The following is a 23,832-nucleotide window of genomic DNA, read 5'->3' on the forward strand; positions in this document are numbered from 1 at the left end:
ATGGAGTTCACAGGATTGTGGTGGGAACACCCCTAATTTGCAGATGGAGAATGTGAACCCTGGACAGGACCAGCTTATCGAGGGTTATGCCAAGGTAAACAGCAGAGTTGAAAATAGAACCAAGTCTATATGTTAATAGCTAAGCAGCTTATCTGAGGTCATGGCAAGTCTGTGGCAAAGCTGAACCAGAACCAAGTCTGTGCTTATGGCTAAGCCTGGGGTGAAGCAGACTGCCCTGGGTTTGATCTTGGTTCTTCTCTTTATCACTTCTTGTGTTGTGACCCTGGTGGATAATTTGAGAATAACCCTAGAGGGCTATTCTGAGTCTTAAATCTTGTCACAATTCTCAATTTTTAAGCTTTATCAGAATTCTTGGTGCACACAAATACATGCACACACATACACACACACACAAAAATGGGAGGCATTAACAGAGGTTGTGGCTCAGCGGTAGAGCTCTCGCCTAGATGTGGGAGGCTCTGGGTTCAATCCTCAGCACCACATAAAAATAAATAAAAAAATAAAGGTATAAAAAAATAACTTACCAGAGCCAGACATGGTGGCACATGCCTGTAATCCCACTGACTCAGGAAGCTGAGGCAGGAGGATTACACATTCAAGGCCAGACCCAGCAACTTAGTGAGATCCTGTCTCAAAATAAAAAATAAAAAGAATTGAAGATATAACTCAGTGTCAAAGAGTCCCTGGGTTCAATCTCCAATACCTACCCCTCAAAAAAAAAAAAGATAATTAGCTACTTGATTAGTGCATTCGTGCCTCCTATTGATTGGCTCTGGTGTCAGGAGTTCATTAAAACAGAGTTGTCCTATGAGAACCTGAGCCCAACAGTGAAGACAGCAGAAACCCAGCCCCAGGGAGGTTTCTTCTCTGCTGAGCCTCTGCCTCTGCACCTGCGATCAATCTATAGCCCTGCAGAAGACAAAAACCAAACTAAAATTGATTTATTGACTCAGCACAGGGACAGGGACATTCCACAGGGACCACAGGCTGCTGCTTGATGTGAGGGTAAGATGTGTCTTGCCACTGCTGGGCTCCTGCTGGGTTGGCGGCCAGTGATAAAGAGAAGAACCAAGATCTCTAGGGAAACGGAGGTCAGATCTGAGTTGGCTGCTGTGTCTGATGCAGATTTGTACAAGTAGGGGCTACTCAGGAGGGAGGTATCGCAAGACAGGGTGCCTTAGTCACCGGGTACCCCCAGGAACAGATGGGGACAGCAAAGCAGGCCCACAGGCGTCACTGGTGAGAGCAGCAGCTGCTCAGAGAGGTCCTTGTGGAATTCCAAGCACAATTGTAGGCAGTCAGTGTTTTAGCTTTCTGGTTCCCAGTCATGTCCATGTTTTAATGTTGACAGATTTACTCTTTCAGGATGTTCTCTATCGGAATGCGACATGTTTGTATGTGCAACTGTGGAAACTGCCAAAGGTCCAGAGTCCATCATGGATCACAGGTTGGGGAACTCCAGCCTTGTTCCCATTCTGGGCGGCTGTCCAAGGATTCACATACATTGGCTTGTTGTTTATTCTTAAATTTTAACTGTTTAGGCCAGGCACGGTGGCGCACATCTGTAATCCCAGCTCCTCCAAAGGCTGAGGCAGGAGGGTTGTAAATTCAAGGCCAACCTCAGCAACTTAGCAAGATCCTGTTGCAAAATAAAAACAGAAATAAAAAAGGTCTGGAAATATAGCTCAGTGGTAAAGTGCCCCTGGGTTCAATCCCCAGTACTATTACAAAATTTTTTGATTGCTTATGAGTGTTGAAATTATGGTCAAATAAAAGCTCTTAATTGGCTTTTGGTGAAAACGCTGCAGAAGCTACATTTAGAAGTTGCTGATGAACTTCTAAAAACTGCCAATTGGTGTGTGGCTAGGCAGAAAGAGAGAAGTATTTCTGCCTCCTATTTTGGAAAGTCTGAGCCAAGTGCTAGGGTGAGCAAGTTCCCAGGACTCTAATTTGAGGTAGAGAACTTGGAGAATCCACACAGGGAGGCCCTCCAGAAGTCTTGTTTCCTTGGGCTTTTCTAGAAGCAAAACTTGGCTTGAGGCCCAGACTTTGGAGGGAGGACCTAGGACCATGTGGCACATAAGGGCATGCTCTCTGGCCAGGCTGAGCTCTGGAAGGTTGCAGCTCAAGCCAGCCTGGCACCTTCTCTGGTGTTGAGGATTGTATAATCTCCACTTACCAGGTACGTGGTAAATTTGGCTCTTATGGGAGGCTGTGCAGGCCCTCAAATTCAGGGAACAGAAAAAACTGGCGTTTGTGTTTCTTCCTCCTCCTCTTTTTATGATTTTCTTTCTTTCCATTTTATGATTTTCTTTCTTTTCTGCTTTTCTTTGTTGGGGATCAAACCAGGACCTTGCTCATGCTAGGCAAGTGCTTTACCACTGAGTTATAAACTCAGTCCTGCATTTATCTTTAAAACCCTTTAGAAATTGAAAAACAGAAATTCTGGTTTTTATATCTGACCATGTATTTACCTTTATCAGAGATCTTCAAGTTACTGTCTAGCATACTTTCATTTCAAACTGGAGGACTCCCTTCAACACTTACTATAGGGCAAGTCTAGTAATAAAATCCGATTTTAAAATGTGGAAATGTCTTAATTTCTCCCTCATTTTTTGAAAAGTTTTTTCTGGCAATATAATTCTCAGATGACAATTTGAATATGATGTGTCTCAGTGTGGATCTCCTTTCTTCTTAAAGTTTACTACGCTTCTTGGATGTATAGATTTATGTCTCATCAGATTTGGAGAGTTTTCAGCTATTATTTGTTCATAGAAAATCTGTTCCTTTCTCTATTATCCTTCTTAGATTTCCAAAATGACCATATTGGTCTGCTGAATGGTGTTCCATAATTTTGTTATGGGGAGATGCCTCAGAAAGCACTCTAAGTCCAAATTTCAAATCAAAAGAGAGCTTTATTTGCCTGGCCAGGGATCATCACCCATTGCAGAGACTGAAGCTCTGTGGGAGGACAGCCGCTTCCTGGTCTATCCAAAGAGAATATAAGGACAAAAACCACAGCTCAGTCATTTGCTTATCATCATGTAAGCTAGCCAATCATAGAAATTAAAACATTAATAAGTGGTGAAAGGCAAGTGACTCACCAGAGATGGAGATTCAACCAAGAGATTTTATTGGGGGGCTGCCCAAAGGGGAAGAAAAAGAGAGGCAGAGAGCAAAGAGAGGAGAGAAAGAGGGCAGAGAGAAAGAGAGCAGAGAGAGGAGAGAAAGAAAAGGAGGAGGGCAGAAAGTGTGAGCTTGCAAACTTTGGCTTAAGAAGGGTTGCATAGGTGATGTGGCAGGTGCTGATTGACAGGGTGACTAAGGAATGGCAAGAGGACACTGTGTCCTGTGGCAATTGGTAGAGAAAACTTTTGAATTTGGCGCCCTTTGGAGAGGAGAGGGAGAGGTAAGGGATTACGTGATATTCTTGGGGAGAGGGAAACTCAACTTCAGTGAGGAGACTCCCACACACCCAACAAGTGGGACTTGTGGGCTCTAGGCAGGACTGGAATTTTCCAGTCAGCAAGCCTTTGTCCAGGAATTCCAATGTTTGTGCTTCTTCAGTGAGGCTAAATTGTTGTGGTGTGAATTGATAAATACAATCAATAAGAGTGTAAATTATAGGTTATAGATTAGTAAAAAATATAGATTATAGATATAAGATTTTGATAAGTGAGATAAGATAATTATGAAGCAAAAACTGTCATAGACAGGCCTAAGACTCCATTTTTCTGCCTTCTATAGAAAACTGTTACAAGAGCTATTTCTGAGAAACTGAAATGAAAGCTGTTTTCTTATAAAAATTGTCTTTCTGTACTTTGTACCCCATAAATTGTACCCTACTCAGGATGCAGCAGTGGTCATGGTGAGCTGCATCCTGGGTGTGAATGCCTTTGTGGGTCTACATGACTTTGAAGTAGATTCTCACCCGGCGACCCCCTGCCCAAATTCAGGATACAACAGTATAGCACCTGCTTGAACCCAGGACTGTGGTCAACTGAACTGCAAAGCTAATGCTTTTTTTTTGCTTCTGTTTATTTGTGACATTAATGCTTCTGGATCACAGTAAATAACAAACACTTTATGAAATTCATATATACCTGTTGGAAGATATTAGAAAGACTTATGATGAATGATCAAAAGAGATGTCAAATTATTACAAGGAAACACTAAAGAGGCTACTACAGGTCTAAAATTAATATATAACATTATTTGCATCATCTTAGCCTTTGAAAAACTTGCCTTCTTGTTTTTATTTTTCTAATTCTGATAAAAATAAGAAAAGCAGGGGCTGGGGTTGTGGCTCAGCAGTAGAGCGCTCGCCTAGCACGTGTGAGGTCCAGCGTTCGATCCTCAGCACCACATAAAGATAAATAAATAAATAAAAGTTATTGTGTCCAACTACAACTGAAAAATAACTATTTTTTTAAAATGTGAGAAAGGTGCTGAGATGGAGACATTAGCCCCAGAGGGGACTCTCATCTCTGGCATTTGTGTCTTTCCCCTTGTGTCACTAACTTCTACATCAACAACACGTAATACGATGAATATTGTGCCTTCTAAAATGTGAGAATAGCCTCTAACATATACCCTGCATCAGGAAAGACCCTGGGAGCAGTGGATCCAGAAGGACAAGACCAACATCTGCCTAATAAAGCTCATTCCCGTCTCTCACTGTCCTTTTTTTGCTTTTTTATGGGCAATAATGCCAGCGAGTGCCCTCAGGCTTGCAAATAACTGCTGATCCTGCTATAAAAATAACTGTTCTTTGTTCCATGAGCTCACAAAGCTAAACCTGACTTAATGGGTTCCGGAGGAGAAGGGATCCAAAACTTATTTCTCATTTGAGTTTCAGTGAAACATCACACGGCAGAATCTTTACTGGCTCTCTGTCTATCCTTCTCCACTGCCATCCCCAACCACTGCCCCCTGTTCACACTTAAAGGTTTGCTGAAGGCACAGCCACTTTGGTGCCATCCAGCCTTCCCCCATCCCAGGTATTTGTCCCAGAGTTAACACCTGCCCCAAGCCCAGCCAGTCAAAGTCGCCAACACATTCCCCTTACAGATGAGGTGACTTAGGTCCTAGATGGAAGAAGCCTGGGAGCTGAGGGTGTCCACGCCCTGCCACGTAGTCTGGAAGCAGAAAAGTCTGGTCTGCAATGAGAGATGGCAGTGGAGAGATGGTGAGAGAGGCCTGGAGGGCAGAGAAAGAGCGAGTCTTGCAGCATCAGGTGGTTTGTTTTTGATTTATTTCTGAAATTAGACATCTTTGTTTTCCTGTTTGAATAAGCCAACTTAAACAACAATACAATAAAGACAAAGACAAGATGGATATATTTCAAAGAAAGCACTTTGCTGTTTGCTACAATCTGAAGAGAAAACAGAAAGCAGAAGCATTTGTTCCAAATCAATGTTAATATATCGATGAGTCATTAGTATTTTGGAACCAAGTACTTTCTGTGCCTTCTTCACTAATGTCTTTCTTAGAAGAAAGATAATAACCAGTACAAGGCATAATAATTGAGGTAGTTTTGCACAAAAGTAAAGGAACAGCACCTGGAGCCAGACTCTCTGGTATGAATCCCAAGTCTACCACTTTCTGGATGCGACCTGGGCAGGAGACCCAACTTCTCCAAGAACTTTGAGGGTTGCCAGAAGAACTAGTTGTTGGTGCACATAAAGCACTAACAACACTGCCTGGCATGCACAAAATACTGAATGAATGACAACTACAAGTGGGTCCCTATTGACGAGGTGCCTGGAGTTGGAGGGGCCGGGTGTACCAGGTGGGGGAGTCTCACTGACCAGAACTCCAGGAGGGCTCTCCTTGGACCAGAACTAGCAATTTGTGAATACCTTGAAATCAGCTTTCTGCCCCCTGGTCCTCCCTTATATTTCAGGAGGCTATTTTTATCACCAAGCATTGCAGAGCGTTCATATTTAATGGGAATAATCTGTATTACATTAAGATACTTCACCTTCTGCATAGTTTTCAAAAAAAGACTAAAAATTGTTTTTAAAATATTTTAAGTATTTTTTTTAAAATTAAATAATTAGGTATGGTGGTATGTGTCTATAATCCCAGGTACTCAAGAGGCTGAGGTAGGAAGTTTGAGGCTAGCCTAGGCAACTTAGTAAGTCCCCTGCCTCAAAATAAAATAAAGACCCTACATTCCAGGCTCACCCATGTGTGGCAAATGGCAATGACGCATTCTTATTTAGGACTGGATGTATTCCTCCATGTATATGTACCATGGTTTCTCTATCCATTCATCTGTCAACAGACACAGAAATTCCTCTCCTGGACAGAGACCCAAAGGAGATGGAATCACCCCCTCATTCAGTTTCTTGCCCTGCAGAGTTCACCACAGCATTATTTTGGTGACCTTTTTGGAGGAAGCGGTAACATCCTTTGTTAATGAAAGCCCACCTTCCCTCTTGCTGCCTTTTCCAGAGTCATATTTAAACCATCTAAAAGAAATCTTCGGGATATTGCAGAAACAGGATTCTCATTTTACTTAGCAATAAGTCTTTTAAAATCATAGATGTGTTTTTCTGAAACAGGAAGGAGAAAGACTGTAAAGACAAGGTGCTTTCTGCTAATAAAGGGAGTTTTGGCCATGCAGACACTGGTGAAGTTAGAGAGCAAGGCTTTAAGGTCATCGATGGTGAGGTGATCATCACATTGATGGTGTAGATATTAGAGCTTAGGTAACTACGTCAAATTTCTACAACAAACAAATTTTAAATCATATCTCCCTATAATAAATACAGTATCTGTTATGGTTTATGTAGGAAGTATCCCCCGTAAGCTCATGTGTGAGAAAATGCAAGAAAGCTTAGAGATGAAATGAACTTGATCAGCATTGATCCCCTGATAAGGGTTAACTGGGTGGTAACCGTAGGCTGGTGGCATGTGGCTAAAGGAACTGGGAGTGTGCTGTCAGGGTTTATACTTTGTCATGGTGAGGACAGCTCTGTCTCTCTGCTTCCTGGTGCAATGTTCTGAGCCGCTTCCCTCCACCACGCTCACATGCCATGTTTTTCTTCACCTGCAGCCTCGAGGAATGGAGCGGGTGTTGTGATGGGCAAAAGTGCAACATCAGCATTCAAGGGGAGAGATAAAGAATGTCCATGCATTTCTGCCCTTTTCAATGTTTTATTCACTCAAATCACTTAATACAGGGATGGGTTGTGGCTCAGTGGTAAAGTGCTCACCTAGCACATGCAAGGCCCTGAGTTCAATCCTCAGCACCACATAAGAAAAAATAAATAAAATAAAGGTATTGTGTCCACTACAACTAAAAAATAAATATTTTAAAGAATCACTTTATACAATTTCACTCTACAGGTTCTTAATCAAGGAATGATAATTCTTAATGCTGGGCACTGCAATAGACACAATCAATTTAAAGCAAACAATTCTAAGTTAACTCTAAGCATTGCAAACACACTTAATCATGACAGGCCTATTAAGGACATTGTCTCTGTGTGCTAAGCTTAAGTGCTAGATTTCAAAGTCTTAAGTCTTAGATCTTAAGTCCACTTACTCAGACCACGGTGATCAAGTCAGGAACCCATAGAGGCTTCTCCTGGGGTGGAGCTGATAGTTGGCTAGGGAGATGGTCGTCAGGAGAAGTGCTTTTCTCACCAGAGTCAATAGACTGCTGTAGAGTTTGAGGGCGGTGAGGACAATGCAGAGGATCAGGAAGAGGAGAAGAGTTGGAATGTCAGTCAAGGTCCTCATCAGGCTCTCAGGCTTGTGTGCATCAGTGTGGGTTGGTTGAAAGTCTGTTCATTTGCTCCAACATTTATAGTAAATTTTGGGAGCTTTCTGCTCACCCTTGAGTCCCTATCAGCTGTTACCAGGTTTCTTAGTGACATTTTTCATTCTCAGAGATAACATATGGTCTGGATTTCCGCCCTGATATCACACTTCTGACTCTTATCAGGGTTATAATAAATGACATGTGACTTCACCCTAAATCTTACCAAGATTGTGGAAAGCGACTTGCTTTTATCAGGCTATGCCTGATGACGTATCTGAGGGCTCGGTGGCTTGCCTGGTGAGACTTCAGGTTTATTTTAAGATGGAGTTTTAAGAGAGGAGGAGTCCGCCGGCTTCGTTATGGCGGCCATTCCCCCAGACTCCTGGCAGCCGCCCAACGTTTACTTGGAGACCAGCATGGGAATCATTGTCCTGGAGCTGTACTGGAAGCACGCTCCGAAGACCTGTAAGAACTTTGCTGAGTTGGCTCGTCGGGGTTACTACAATGGCACCAAATTCCACAGAATCATCAAAGATTTCATGATCCAGGGCGGTGACCCAACGGGGACAGGTCGAGGTGGTGCATCTATCTATGGCAAACAGTTTGAAGATGAACTTCATCCAGACTTGAAGTTCACTGGGGCTGGAATTCTTGCAATGGCCAATGCAGGGCCAGACACCAATGGCAGCCAGTTCTTTGTGACTCTTGCCCCCACCCAGTGGCTTGATGGCAAACACACCATTTTTGGCCGAGTGTGCCAGGGCATAGGAATGGTAAATCTAGTGGGAATGGTGGAAACAAACTCCCAGGACCGCCCTGTGGACGACGTGAAGATCATCAAGGCATACCCTTCTGGGTAGACTCGCTACCTCGCAGGCAAAGCCAAGTCTTCTGCAGTGGCCCCATCAAACCAGCTTCCAAGTGACATGTAACTCAGCTTAATTTTGGCCTTGAATATATTGGCTCTAAGAAGCCAGGGGCCTTGGGTGAGTTAGGATCGAAGTGTACTTTAATAGAATGCTTCTCTTTTCTTCACCTAGTGCCTGGACTGACGGGGCATTCGCAGAAATGCCTCCATATGTTTATTTACAGGTTTCTGCCCCCTGTGGATGACCCATACTTCTCCTTGCTGTGCATGTCTGCTCTGATACACTTGGAACAAAATGAAGCAGGCTGTGTCATCTCACAGAGCCTAAACAAACTTGTTCTTGAAGAGATTTATATTCTGGCCTACACTACAGTCTCTGGTAGCTGACAGCCACAGAATTCAAACCGAGTAGTGTCTATCAGCCCTGTTAACCCTGCACACCCCATCTTCGTCTCCTACATTTGTTCTTCCAGGGAACATATGCGTCTCTCTGTTTTCCCTCTCAAAACCAGAACATCAACACTGCTGTTTCTTATGCTTAAACATCCCACGCAAAGCCACATTGAATTTTTGCCAAATGAAAAATGCATCCAACAATCAAATTTCTAAGAAGGTGCCAAGTGAGGAATGATAATGTTTAATAATTGAGAAAGCAATTTATTGGAAGGAAGCTGAGGCATTGACCATTTTTTCCCCAGAAGGAGAAGAAGTCTGTAGTGAGCACAGGACGGACCACATTTTCCTCAGAGCAGCACCCTCAAGGAAAAGCACCGCTTATGTTTTTTAACCTAAGACTTTAGAGAAATCCGATGAGAGATTTTTGTACTTTTTTTTTTTTAAATCTTTATGAGGTTTGGGGTAGGAGTAGGGATGAGAGGAAGTAAATACCTATGTAATACATAGAAATTTCCAAATAAAATGCTATTGGTGGTTAAAAAAAAAAGATGGAGTTTTAAAATGGAGTTGCTTAGACTAAGGCCTAAGGCCATCCTTATAGCAGGCTATCTATGGACTGAGACCTCTGAAACTGTGAGTCCCCAGATAAACTTTTCCTCCTCTCAAATTGTTCTTGTCAAGTCTTTTGATCACAGCAGCGAAAAAGCTGACTAAAACAGTCTCTTAAAACAAACTTGTAATCTTAGGCCCAGTTACGGGTTAAATTCTATAGGACAGGGCAAAACATTTTGGCACTCAAAAAACCAGATTCTTAAAAGACCATGTTTTACCTTTCATAAAAACAAAAACTTGGGCTGGGGTTGTGGCTCAACTGTAGAGCCCTTGACTAGCATGTGTGAGACCCTGGGTTTGATCCTCAGCACCACATGAAAATAAATAAATAAAATAAAGGTATTGTGTCCAACTACAACTAAAAAATAAATAATAAAAAAAAAAAACTCAGGGGCTGTGGTTGTAGCTCAGTGGTAGAATGCTTGCCTTGCCTGTGTGAGGCACTGGGTTCGATCCTCAGCACCACATAAACATAAATAAGCAAAACAAAAGTATTGTGTCCATCTACAACTAAGAAAAATATTTTTTATAAAAACCTCAACTTTGTGGTGCTAAGACTCAGAATGCTTTCTGAAGTTTACCCATTTGGCAAATGTCCTTTTCTCTTGGTGTTGTCATGGTAACTCATAAGTAAATATTTTCCAGCATCTCTCTTTTTTCTGTCTGTGGGTGATGGCAGGTTCAGTGTTGCATTTTTAGTTTTTTTTTAAATTTTCATTTGGTACAGGGGATTGAACCCAGGGGCTGCTGAGCACATCCCAGTTTTTTTTATTTATTTATTTATTTATTTATTTATTTATTTATTTATTTATTTATTTATTTATGCAACAGGATCTCACTAAGTTCTGAGGCTGGCTTTGACTTTGTGATCCTCTTGACCTTGTGATCCTCTTGCCTCAGCCTCCTGAGTCGCTGGATTAGAGGCATGCACCACTGTACTAGGCATTGGTGTTGCATTTTTAAAAAATGCTTACTTCATTGATTGCATCCCTCAAGGCAATACTATCCTAATGTGGTTTTTTTGCCCATGGCTTCAAATTTAATAAGAGCTAAGTCAAAGTATCTAGTGTTTGTACTTTTATTTTTCCATACAGGGCATCAATTCTAGAATGGTCATCTGAGATTCCTATTGGATCAAATGGAAAATTAAAGCAATATCAATGGTTATCATTATGGCAACTGTGAGTGGGAGCCATGATAAGTCACCAGGGAGCTGTCACATGGTATAGAACACATACAAAACAACCGTGCAGAGCAGCTCTCCACGAGTGGTAGGTGAATATGATCCACCAGGTTTGCATTGGACTACAAAGGTGAGATTGCCTGGCCTGTGGCCATGAGGCCGGCTGCACCTCAGGGTAAAGGTGCACTTGAGCTGGGATTTGAAGGACCAGAGGAGTAGAAAGATTAGAGTGGGAGGGACCAGCCAACATGGAAGGAGAATGGGAATAATTCCAGGAGTAAACAGCTGAAGTGGGTTGATTAGACTCCAGTGCTTTCAGATGTATCAATCTGTGCATACCTTCACAACATCCCTGGCAAGAGTGAGACATAACTGCTGACTCCCTTGGCCCCATCCAGAGCTCCTGGGCAGTCACTGCGGCCACAGTGCCATCTCCCTACACCAGGACTCTTCTGTCTTCAGTCTTCTTATGCCACAGACTTTCCAACTGAATTCCTCTCTCAGATCGAGTACTTCCCTTCAGTGTAGGTTAGGACGCTTCAGCTCTCAAGTTAGTCCAAGAACTAACCGAAACTCCGCCTTCCTTGCTAGTGAAAGGAAATGGTCCCTGACTCATGCATTCAAAACCAACGGGCTGTGTAATTTGGGGCAACTCCTCCTCTCCTCCAGTAAGTAATGACTTGTAGTTGCTTGCAGTTTGTTGACTTTTTCTTAAATTAGGTTGTAAATTTTTATTACAAATTAAAAATGAAGTTCTTATAATCATAACTTGATCAGATATGAAACAGTTTAAAAATTTTTAAGGGTGCCACACCTGCCTACAGCTACCACCAGTCAGTCTGTTCAAACTAGGAAAAATTGATTAGGCTTTTGCTTAACTTCTTGGTATCTCAGCATGATCTGGGGTTATGGGAGAATTCAATCATTGGCACTTGCACAATGAGAAGTTCAGTAACGGCAACAGCAGTAGGTGCTGCCGTCTAATCCAGCTTGAGTTGCAATAGAGCACTGGCTTAGGGACTGTGCAAAATTGCATAATAGGAATAGGAAGGAAGAGGCTGCAAGAATTCACTGCTTTATTTCTCAAATCTTGGGAGACTGTTTGTGGGATTTGCATCTTGAAGGTGTTTGACCAAGAGGATCATAATTTTGACTCTGGCTAAATACATGTACTGCTATCAGTATAATCAGCACAATCTGCTAGCTCTGATAGTTGGTTACATTTCTAACAATTTTGTGGATTAACTATTGCAAACTTGGACCCAATGGTACTCATGTTGCACCATACAAATAGATAAGAAACCCCTGGCATGATGTAGAGCAAAGGTTCTCAGACAACTGCGCAGTGTCTATAGACATTTTTTACTGTAAGAATTTGGAGGGTGCTACAGACTTCTACTGGATAGAGGTGCTGTTAAATATTCCACAAGGAGCAGAACACCCCCAACTCCCAACAAAAGAAATCCTCGACCCAGAATGACTATAGACTGTTTCAATCAGCTTTTACTTCACTGTGACCAAAATAGCCAAGAAAAACAACTTAGAGGAGGGCAAGTTTATTTGGGGCTCACCATTTCAGGGGTCTTAGTCCATGGAAGGCTGACTCCTTTGCTCTGGGCCCAACGTGAGGCAGCATATCATGGTCGAAAGGCCCAGTGGAGAAAAGCTGCTCAACTCACTATGGGGTCAGGAAGCCGAGAGAGACAAGGAGGAAGGAACCCCAGGGAAGATGCATCCTCATAGGAAGATGCGTGCCCTTGTGACCCACCTTCTCCAGTCGTGCCACACCTGCCTTCAGCTACCACCAGTCAGTCTGTTCAAACTAGGAGGGACTAATTAGGTAACAGCTCTCACTTTACCTTTGACTGTTCACTGCATTAACAGGAGCTTTTGGGGGCCACCTCATATGCAAACGCTGATGTAGAGCAAGGAATACCAAGACTTAGAATGAGGGAGATTCTGGCTTGATGCCATATCCCTCACTATGTCTCCAACAAGGTCAAGATTATTTATATCATATTGCAGAGGAGGTTTTTAATTAAGGAGGCAAGACAACCTGAGGGTTATATTAGTCTCCCTTTTCCCTTGCCAATCCCACATGCTTGTGGATGTATTAATTTTAGTGGCAGAGCTTCAAGATATATGAAAGCTCAGAAATATGGACTTTCCATCACCAAAGCTGCCACTGCTGAGTGCATAATTTTCCTGATTTGCTGACCACCATGATTCACACTTAATCCCCAATCTTGAGATGACCAGCCATCTGATAGTAAGCCAGGGACTTTGAACTCCTTTCTGCTGGGAAAGGAGAATGATCTTTCCTTCACCATGACAGGCCTATTCTGCATCTGAATTTGCCTTCTCCACCTGTCCTGTCTGCCAGCATCATTATCTGTGGATTCTCTTTTGCAATAGGAAATGATCAAGAAAGAAGCAAGGGGGTGTCATTTGGGACCATAAAACACAGTGGAACTTCCAAATTGGAAAGAATGATCAAAAGACTTTTAAAGATCCTAAATTGGATAAAAATTGTTTTATGATGGCTGAAACTTGACTGCTTACAGAAAGAGAAGTGTTATGAAATTGCAAGAGATCTGTTACGTTGCAGGTGGGGTGTTTGATCAACAGTTGAAATGTTATGTAACAAAGAAATTTCTTTCTTTTTTTTTTTCTTTTTTTAGTAATTTGGAAAAGTAGAATTGTGCTTTGTGCAGTGTGCTTTTAAAATAATTTGGAAATGCATTGGTTAAACCTAGGAGGAAGGATCTGATAACCCTGATTAAATATTAAAGTAATGCTGCAAAGAAAACTGCAAAGAAGACTACCTTCCCTTGTGATCACAAATTGACTGCTAGTGGCTTGCTGGACACCATGTTTCTTCTCTTACCTCTGTCCCAGTCACAGAATGACAGCCTGTCCCATTTGTCTCCCCGTACCAAAGGGGTCACTTTTCCCAGTCCAAACCACTAGTAGTTGTAGGGGGTGTCATGTGCCAATTGGCTTGGACTGAAGTTTCTGACATTACTACTGTAACGCTGATGGAATCACCATATTTGACTGAGACGAATCAGGACCCCATTCCTGTGGCTGGGAATGGAATTGTCATCTCTTGTGTCTCACGAGTTGTGAGGGGAACAAATGAATCATGGTGGAAGTTCGGGTTCTGATGCCAAGGGAGAAGGCAGGGATGGGTGCTGAGGGAAGAGCTTCTGTGAGGGGCAAGCTCCTCTTGCCCTTGCAGAGGTCATGCTCAAGTACAGTCCCAACACACCCTAACTCCCTTCTTGTCTGTTTTCCTGGTTGTACAAAAAGCCAGACACAAGCAGGTGGCAGTGCCAGCTTCTGTTTCGGTGAAGAACTTGTGCGTCTTGGAGTGGGGCTGAGAAGGGAGAAGAGTTCAGTGAGGACTTCCGACCTGCAGAGCCAGGAGTCCTGGGGAAAGGAAGCAAGTGGTCATGAGTTGTCATCAGGAGAGAATCCTCCTGTCTGTCCCATCTCCCAACTTTACTTTTGGACTCCCCTATTTGTGCATTCCACTAAGATAAAATCATAAAATGATGGATTCAAATGAATTCAAAGCATGCACTGTATCTGAGAGGCAGCAGCCAGTCCTCCACTGTGTGGCTCCTGGTGGCACGGCTAAAGCTGACCCACAGAGGATCACACAGGGGCTCTGACCCAAAAAGCCTGGAATCCCGTCTTCCTTCTGATTTTCTGTTCATGGGTTTTTATTCAGTTTCAGGTGGGGTTTCTGTTACTTGTTTGTTTGTTTTTATTTGCCCAAAGCATCCAAATGGGGGCTGGGTGGCAGGCCTGAAGAGAACAGTGAGAATCTGGGAAGGCCCTGGGGCTCTTCTTTCCACACCATTCCTGCTAGCAGAAGTGCACAAAGACCACTCACCTTACACCTTACACCACAGAGAGCCCTTGGGTGGGGAGTTCGGCCCTTTAGCAAGCCCAGATCCCTGTAGAGTGCTGACCAAGTGGGACTGCAACAGCAGGAGAACAGGAGTCCCAGCTGTGTTCTTGTGACCAATCTTAATCTCAGTTTCTGTTTCCTTCATTTCTTCTTTTTTGTTAAAATTTCACTTCTATTTCTACTGACATTATTATTCCCCCATTATTAGCAGCTGTTTGGGCAATGATAAAGTTCACCATGGACTTCAAATCATCAAGATTGGACTGCAATGGAATAAGAGGTGAAATGGAACTTCTTGAGAGATCGTAAACTCAGAACTAAGTCTTTTTTTAACCTGTGCTGTGCTGGGGATTGAACCCACGGCCTCGTAATTCACTGAGTTACGACCTCAGCTAAGTTTTTACTTTCAGATACAAAAGATGGCATGACTTTGGGTCACCTTTCATTGAAGAGGGGACAGGAGTGTTTACAATTACATGTGGAAACTCATAAGCCCTGGGACAGGAATGCTTCTGGAAAACCTCAGAAGGATTTGTGAGGGCACATGACTAGGCTGGTGTTGGAATACAGGTGGTCCCTTTCTGCCCAGCGCCTGTCGTTTGGAGAAGAGTCTTCACCTACTTCATGTAGCTCTTAGTCCAGGTCCTTCAAGAAGCAGATGGCAAGATGGGATTAATTTGTGTAAAGAAATGTATGTGGGGAAATGCCTGTCAGAGAAAACGGGGAGGAAGCCAGGAGAGGCTGGGAGAGCATCAGACTCAGTCTGGTGAAAGAAGAGGGGAAACAGGAAGGAAGATGGGGTAGAACAGTCTTAGAATAAAGAACAGTTCTGAAGTCTATTCCAGGGAGTCTTGCTCAAGCTTCCCAAGAAGGGGCTTGCCTCGTACCCCTACTGGGGCGGTTATTGACTGGGAGCTGCCTGAGAGGGAATCTAGGCTCAGTGCTGTCCTCAGGTGGATTTCAGAGCAGCCTCAGGCTCTCAATCATTTAGGTTCCCTGCCACTGGGGATTCGAGAGGTGTATCCCCATCAGCTGAGCAGTCAGTTACAGGAGGGAGCACCCTGGCTCCCCGCCCACACAGGGGAAGGAGACTAAGTTGGGCCAGCACACACCTCTCAGGAATTTGAACTTCCCTGGAGGAAACTCACAGAGGCCTTGAGGAGTCAGAGTCCCACAGTGGCACAGTCTCTGGGGGGATACCCCAGCTGCCTTGATTCCATTTCAAGACTTTATGGGTCAGACCTTTGATATGTGAAGTTTTCAGTATAGTTCCAGTACCTGCATACCTCTTTGTTTTAAAATATTTTAGAGTTTTTCTATTGCTTGTAAATTTCCAAGAACCCTAGTGGAGGTGGGGGAAAGGAGCTAGTTTTTAAAAATAAATAAATGTTTTTAGAGATAAACAACAACTACAACAAAATAACCCAATCAACAAATGGGCCAAAGATCTAAACAGACACTTCACAGATGAAGATATACAAGTAATCAACAAGTACACAGAAAAATGCTCACCATCGCTAGCTATCAGAGAAATGCAAATTAAAACCACTCTAAGATACCATCTCACTCCAGTAAGAATGGCAGCCATTATGAAGTCAAACAATAACAAGTGCTGGCGAGGATGTGGAGAAAAAGTTACACTCGTACATTGCTGGTGGGACTGCAAACTGGTGCAGCCAATTTGGAGAGCAGTATGGAGATTCCTTGGAAAGCTAGGAATGGAACCATCATTTGACCCAGCTATTCCCCTTCTCGGACTATACCCAAAAGACCTAAAAAGAACATACTACATGTGTACAGCACAATTCACAATAGCTAGACTGTGGAACCAACCCAGATGTCCTTCAACAGATGAATGGATTAAAAAAATGTGGCATTTATACACAATGGAATATTATTCAGCAGTAAAAAATAACAAAATCATGGCATTTGCAGGGAAATGGATGGCACTAGAGCAAATTATGCTAAGCGAAGTTAACCAATCCCTAAAAAACAAATGTCAAATGTTCTCTGATATAAGGGAGGTGACTCAAAACAAAGTAGGAAGGAAGAGCATGAGAAGAAGATTACCATGAAGTAAGGAAAAGAGGAGGGAGGGAAAAGGAGGGAGAAGGGAAATGCACAGAAAATGGAAGGAGACTCTCCTGGGTTCACAAAATACATATACAATGGTGTGAGGGGGAAGGGAAGGGAAAAAAAGAGAGAGAGAGAGAGAGAGATAAGTATCACAGTAGAATGGGTAGACAATAGGGATGTGAGGGGAGGGGAGGGGAGAGGAGGATAGGGAGGGCAGTAGAATACAACTGACATTAGGATTGCTGTATGTATACACGTGAATGTATAACCAATGTGATCCTGCAATCTGTACACGTGGAAAAATGAGAATTCATATCTTATTTGAATCAAATGTATGATATGTCAAGATCATTGTATTGTCTTGAACAACTAATAAAAAATAAAAATAAAATAAATAAATAAAAAAAATAAAAGGAGGCTGTACTCCTTGAACAAGCTTACAACATGACGATGACAAATCAACTAAATCGAGCAAAGTGCTCTTCTGCACACTTGATGGTAACAAAATACTTGAACTTTATCTGGAAAAATACACCAAAATATTAACAGATGTAACTTAAGGCAGTTAGATGGTAGGAGACTATCACTTCTACATTAGCTGTTTTTTATTATATTCAAAACTTTTTATAAAAAGCATAAAAATGAAGAATTATTACAAAACATTTTATACACAAAATTCCAAAAAAATACACTGAAGACTTGTGATATGATAAGCAAATGAGAAGTGGCTCTGGATCCTCCCTCACGGCAGAGTTCTCTCCCCACCAAAACAAGCATTGACTTTAAACTTGGGGCTGCTTTGCCTGGGTGTGGTGTCGTTTTGTTCCTCTACTCCACATGTACATAATGACAAATGATATAAAGTATTGTTAGATTTTAAAATTTATTTATATAATGTTACATTGTTGATGTTCTTCTGAAAAGCTAATTTTTCTGTTAAGCACTATGTTCAAGGTCTCATCCATGTCTGTGGTTGGTTAGGAAGTATTTCACTGAATGAACGTACCATGATTGATCCATTCTCTTCTCCATGAGCAGTAAGAAGGGTTCCACTTTTCTGCAATTATAAACTTGCTTCTGAGCATTGTGCACCTGTGCAAGACTTTCCATGCCTAAGAGCATTTTTTCTGTGCCCTAAGGTATTAACACTTAAACTATACTAGGTGTTGCCAATTCCACTCATAATAGCTGTTAGAATTTACTTTCCCTGTCAAACATACAGAAGATTTCTCATAGCTCCATGTCACTGAAATACTTGGTTGCTGGCAGCTGGAAGTTTGCTGGGGCCCCTTCGGCTGTGGCTCTCAACATCTCCAATATTAACATGCCCTGTATTTGAGGCAGGAGGGCAGCGATTTTACCAAGTTTTAAATTTCAAAACAGTGAAGCAGCTAAAAGAGGCTGTAACAACCTATGGTCCTCAAGCACCCTTCACTGTAAGCATGGTCGAATCCATTAACAACTTGAACATGACGCCAGCAGATTGGGCTAATATGTGTAAAGCTGTGCTAAATGGAGGACAATACCTGTTATGGAAGGTTGCCAATGAGGAATTTTGCAAGAAGACGGCTAGGCGAAATGCAGCAGCTGGTTATCCTCAGAGAAATCTAGATATGTTGTTAGGAAAGGGACCTTATGAGGATCAGCAGCAACAAATTGCATATGATCCTGGCGTATACGCACAAATTGCTGCAGATGCAATTAAGGCATGGAAGACTTTACAAGGACATGGAGGTTTACAAGGTCAATTATCTAAGGTAATACAAGGAGCTAATGAACCTTATGCTGAATTTGTAGATAGGCTTATTCAAACAGCTACCAGAGTTTTTGGGAATACAGAACAAGCAATGCCATTACTAAAACACCTGGCTTATGAGCAAGCGAATCGTTGGTGCAGAGATATCATTAGACCATGGAAACATGAAGATTTAAACACATATATTAAATTATGTAGAGACATTAATGAACAAGAGCAAGTCGTGGCAGCTGCAGTAAAACAGGCTTTAGATGCCAGAGACATTAATGAACAAGGGCAAATTGTGGCAGCTGCAGTAAAACAGGCTTTAGATGCCAGGCCAAGAACATGCTACAATTGTGAACAAACAGGACATTTTAAAAGGAATTGCCCCATTGGAGGAGGGTTTAACAAAACTAGGTATCAAAGGAGTAGAATACCAGGTATTTGCCCACGATGCCGTAGAGGGAGACATTGGGCTAATGAATGCCGTTCTCAAACCACCATAGAGGGTACTCCATTATCAAAAAACGAACAAGGACCAGGTGTTTATCCATGATATTGTGGAGAAAGGCATCGGGCTCCATTGCCAAAAAATGGACAGGGGGGCCCAATGCTCCGGGGCCCAAAACCACAAATATACGGAGCACTGGAGGAACCCAGCAACCCCATCAGGGTAGTGCCCAGGACACATTGTCCATCAGATCCCTCATCAGACAAACCAGAGGGAGCGCAGGGTTGGACATCTGTGCCTCCGCCAGAGCAGTACTAACTCCAGAGATGGGAGTTCAAATCATTCCCACAGGGGTGAAAGGACCTCTTCCCAAAGGAACAGTAGGCTTATTATTGGGACGCAGCTCTTCTACTCTAAAAGGACTTATGATAAGTCCTGGGGTAATTGATCCCGATTATGAAGGTGAAATAAAAATTATAGCCAGTTCTCCAAAGGGTATATCAGTAATTTCACCAGGAGATAGAATAGCACAGTTACTAATAATACCCAGCCTACATGATAAATTTTCCAGTCGTACTGTAGAAAGAGGTTCCAAGGGATTAGGCTCCACAGGTGTAGATTGGGCTATGCTTTCTTTAAATTTAGATTCTCACCCCATGCTAAAACTAAATATTCAAGGACATGAATTTAATGGACTACTGGATACAGGTGCAGACCTTAGCATCATCTCTCGTCAAGAATGGCCAAAACATTGGCCATTACAACAAGACACTCAAACGCTTCGAGGCCTAGGAGTGGCAACTAATCCCCATAGAAGTGCAATGGTATTAGATTGGAAGGATCCTGAAGGATGTGAAGGAACTATACAGCCATATGTATTGGATCATCTTCCTATAAATTTATGGGGACGAGATGTCCTAGATCAATTAAGTTTGACATTAACAAATAACATCAACCAAAATGCACCCACTATTATGACTAGACAAGGTTTTAGGAAAGGAAAAAGATTAGAAAAACAAGAACAAGGTATAGCAGCACCAATACAAATAGATCAAGGAACAGACAGACATGGGTTGGATTTTCAGAAAGGGCCACTGAGACAATAAAAACTACTTGGAAATCAGAAAGACCAGTATGGGTTCCTCAGTGGCCCCTGACTAAAGAAAAGATACAAGCAGCCCATGACCTGGTCAAACAACAATTAGCAGAAGGACATATACAACCTTCTGTATCTCCCCATAATACTCCCATTTTTGTCATCAAAAAGAAATCTGGTAAATGGAGATTATTGCAAGATTTAAGAGCCATTAATAATGAGATGGTTATTATGGGACCTGCTCAATCAGGGATTCCTCAGTTGTCTGCTTTGCCAAAAACCTGGTATGTTTTAGTTATAGATATTAAAGATTGTTTTTTTTCAATTCCAATTCATCCTGAGGATAGTCCACGTTTTGCATTTACTATCCCTGCACTGAATCATGAAGGTCCTGATCAGAGATATGAATGGAAAGTACTCCCTCAAGGGATGGCTAACAGCCCAACTATGTGTCAAATTTATATTAACAAAGTAATCCAGCCACTTAGAAATCAAAATCCTGAACTACAAATATTTCACTATATGGATGATGTATTATTAGCACACAAAGATAAAAACACATTGCTAGAATGTTATGCCACACTTACAAACTTATTAAAAAATTATAATCTAGAGATAGCAATAGATAAAGTACAATTAAATTTTCCAGTTAATTATTTAGGAGTTCTATTATCCTCAACCATGGTCCGTCCACCAAAAATTCAAATACGAGTAGATCAACTCAAATCACTTAATGACTTTCAAAAGTTATTAGGAGACATAAATTGGATAAGGCCTTATTTAGGTATACCAACAGGAGAGTTGGGACCTTTATTTGATATCCTAAAAGGTCCATCAGATCCAAATTCACCCCGAATGTTAACGCCTGAAGCAAGAAAGGCATTAAAAATCATTGAAACATATATGGAAAATATGCATTTGGATAGAATTGATATAAGTTTGCCTTTATTATTTATTGTACTACCAACAAAAAATATTCCTACAGGAGTATTTTGGCAAGAAGGTCCATTATTATGGATACATTTATCTTATTCTCCTAACACTATTCTTACTAGGTATCCTGAGGCTGTAGGACAATTAATACTCAAAGGAATAAAAGCAGCCAAGGGAGTGTTTGGAATTTCTCCCAATAAAATTATTACTCCATATACTATGAATCAAATTGATGAGTTAGCTAATGAGTTAAATACTTGGGCAATAATCATGTGTAAATCTAATGTTTCATTTGATAACCACTTACCATCTAATCCTTTATTGTCTTTTTGGTCATTGCATCCTGTAATTTTTCCAAAAATGACAAGAAAAACACCTATCATGAATGCTCCAAATATATTCACTGATGGGTCAAATAATGGTACAGCAGCAGTAGTTACCCCTGATCAAACTTTTACATTTTTAGTACCCAAACAATCAGCTCAAAAGGTAGAGCTTAATGCAGTTTTACAAGCTTTTGTGATGTTTAAAGATTCTGTATTTAATTTATTTTCTGATAGTCAGTATGTAGTCAATGCTATAGTATCTCTTGAAGATGCTGGTAGGATTTCCCCTTCTTCTACTGTTTTCTCTTTGCTTTCCACTATACAAAGTCTAATCTGGGACAGAAAAGATCCATTCTTTATAGGACATATCAGGGCACATACAGGATTGCCTGGAGCCCTTAGTTTGGGCAATGATTTAGCAGATAAAACTACACATGACATACATATTTTCTCTACACTAGAAGAAGCCATAAATTTTCATAAAAAGTTCCATGTCAATGCTAATACTTTACAAAAGCGTTTTAAAATAACTAAGGAACAAGCTAGACAAATAATAAAACAATGTCAAAATTGTGTGACCTTTTTACCACAAGTTAATCTTGGAGTCAATCCTAGAGGATTGATACCTAACCATATTTGGCAGATGGACGTCACACACTTGCCAGAATTTGGAAAATCAAAATATTTGCATGTTACCGTTGATACTTCTTCTGGATTTTTGATGGGCTCCCTTCATGCCAGAGAAAAAACTAAAGATGTTATAGCTCATTGCTTACAAAATTTTGCCACTGTGGGTATTCCAAAACAGTTAAAAACAGATAATGCCCCTGGTTATACTTCTACCTCTTTTAAACAATTTTGCTCAACATTTGGCATTACTCATATAACAGGAATCCCATACAATCCACAGGGACAAGGCATAGTTGAAAGAGCTCATCAAACTATTAAAATGTACTTATTAAAGCAAAAAGAAGGAATTGGGAAGGGGTATATATTCCCCAAAGATAAACTTTAAATAACCCTTTTTACTCTAAACTTTTTAAATTTGGATTCATCAGGACTTAGTGCTGCGGAAAGGCATATGTGTCCAAAAAATGTACATAAGCCCAAGGTACTTTGGAAGGATATTCTAACAGGACAATGGAAAGGTCCTGACCCAGTAATTTTCTGGAGTCGGGGGTCTGTTTGTGTGTTTCCACAGGGAGAACAGCAGCCGATTTGGATTCCAGAGAGATTAACCAAGGTCCTGACCCAGTGATTGTCTGGAGTCGGGGGTCTGTTTATGTGTTTCCACAGGGAGAACAGCAGCCAATTTGGATTCCAGAAAGATTAACTAAAGCGATTTCTACAGACCAAAAAGAAGATGATTTGGCTCAAATCCATAACAACTGATATCCAAAACTCCAGTTTGGCTATTCTTACATCTGCAACAGAACCAGGATGCTTTTTTCAATATCTATTTTATTATTGCCCTTTGCCATATCATGAAGTTCTATTTTGTTTTTTGAGCTCATACAGACCTAGGTTAATGTTTTGCTGATCAGTTCTATTTTTTGACTATAGAGTTTTTAAACATTGCAATGGAGATTTCACCTGTAAAAAGTTATAAGGCCTTTACTATAATGTTATGTGTTGTATGTATTATATTATGTGTGCACACTTGTGTTTTGTGTTATATGTTTGAATGTATGTATGTCCATATATCATATATGATGAGCGCTCATGATAAAATGGATCCAAATATTTTTTTTCACGTGATTTATATGGTTTAATTTAAATTGGGTAAACAACTGTTGAGGATTGTTTTAATATGTAAACAAAAAAGAAGGTTAACAGATCTGTTTGTTTACTTTCACCTTTCCTTTTCATTATATTTAATAATTCTCTTAAAGATAATGTAAATTGTTAAGAAAATTGTTTTCTTTTAGTGCCGGTGAAGACAATGTAAATTGTTAAGAAAATTGTTTTCTTTTAGTGCCTTCTGGAATGTTACATAATTTTTTCTTTAGCCATTATTGCCAGAATTCCTATCTTCATCCCAGTGCTGGTGAAGTCAAAGATAAAACCAATCTACAGCTTCTACAATAGCCATCACTGAACTGCTTGCAGAACTTGCCTGGACACATTGTGAGCTCACCTGTATGCATTGTGAACTATCTGTTGGTGCAGCGACTTGTGGTAGTGTTGGGGTATTTTTGCTGATGATGTCACCGGTGGTACAATTTTTCAAAGGAGCCCTCAATTGGCTTAATGTCACGGCATTTTGCATCCTCCTCTACTAGTGATGGTCTAAAATTTGGGGGCCAACAGAGGTGAGGCAAAGAACCTCACCCCCCACTGGTGCAAAGGCCTATCCACAAGTATAGCTGTATGCTGGACCGGTAGTCAGTGACGGGTATGATCCAATTGCAGTGGTACCAACCTAAGACAGGAGGCTGA

General features: G+C 41.4%; 1 protein-coding gene and 1 long non-coding RNA gene across 2 annotated transcripts; both read left to right on the top strand.

Moving 5' to 3' along the window:
• Positions 1–1,843: 1,843 nt before the first annotated feature.
• On the top strand, positions 1,844–17,673 carry LOC124084767 (uncharacterized). The gene is made up of 3 exons (XR_006849227.2): positions 1,844–2,203; positions 10,766–11,522; positions 13,270–17,673. It is a non-coding gene; the product is annotated as an uncharacterized LOC124084767 (long non-coding RNA).
• On the top strand, positions 8,122–9,280 carry LOC124084766 (peptidyl-prolyl cis-trans isomerase-like 1). Its single transcript, XM_046432145.2, has one exon. It carries the CDS (start codon positions 8,155–8,157, stop codon positions 8,653–8,655), a length of 501 nt encoding a protein of 166 aa, XP_046288101.1. The 5' UTR covers positions 8,122–8,154; the 3' UTR covers positions 8,656–9,280.
• Positions 17,674–23,832: the final 6,159 nt, after the last annotated feature.

Source organism: Marmota monax, unplaced genomic scaffold, assembly GCF_021218885.2.
Source record: "Marmota monax isolate L192 unplaced genomic scaffold, Marmota_monax_Labrador192_F-V1.1 WCK01_AAM20220418_F8-fsc00071, whole genome shotgun sequence".
Lineage (NCBI taxonomy): Eukaryota > Metazoa > Chordata > Mammalia > Rodentia > Sciuridae > Marmota > Marmota monax.

What these genes read in the sequence shown, in the direction of transcription:
- LOC124084766 (XM_046432145.2), top strand. Translation starts at nt 8,155, where the DNA reads ATGGCGGCCATTCCCCCAGACTCCTGGCAGCCGCCCAACGTTTACTTG.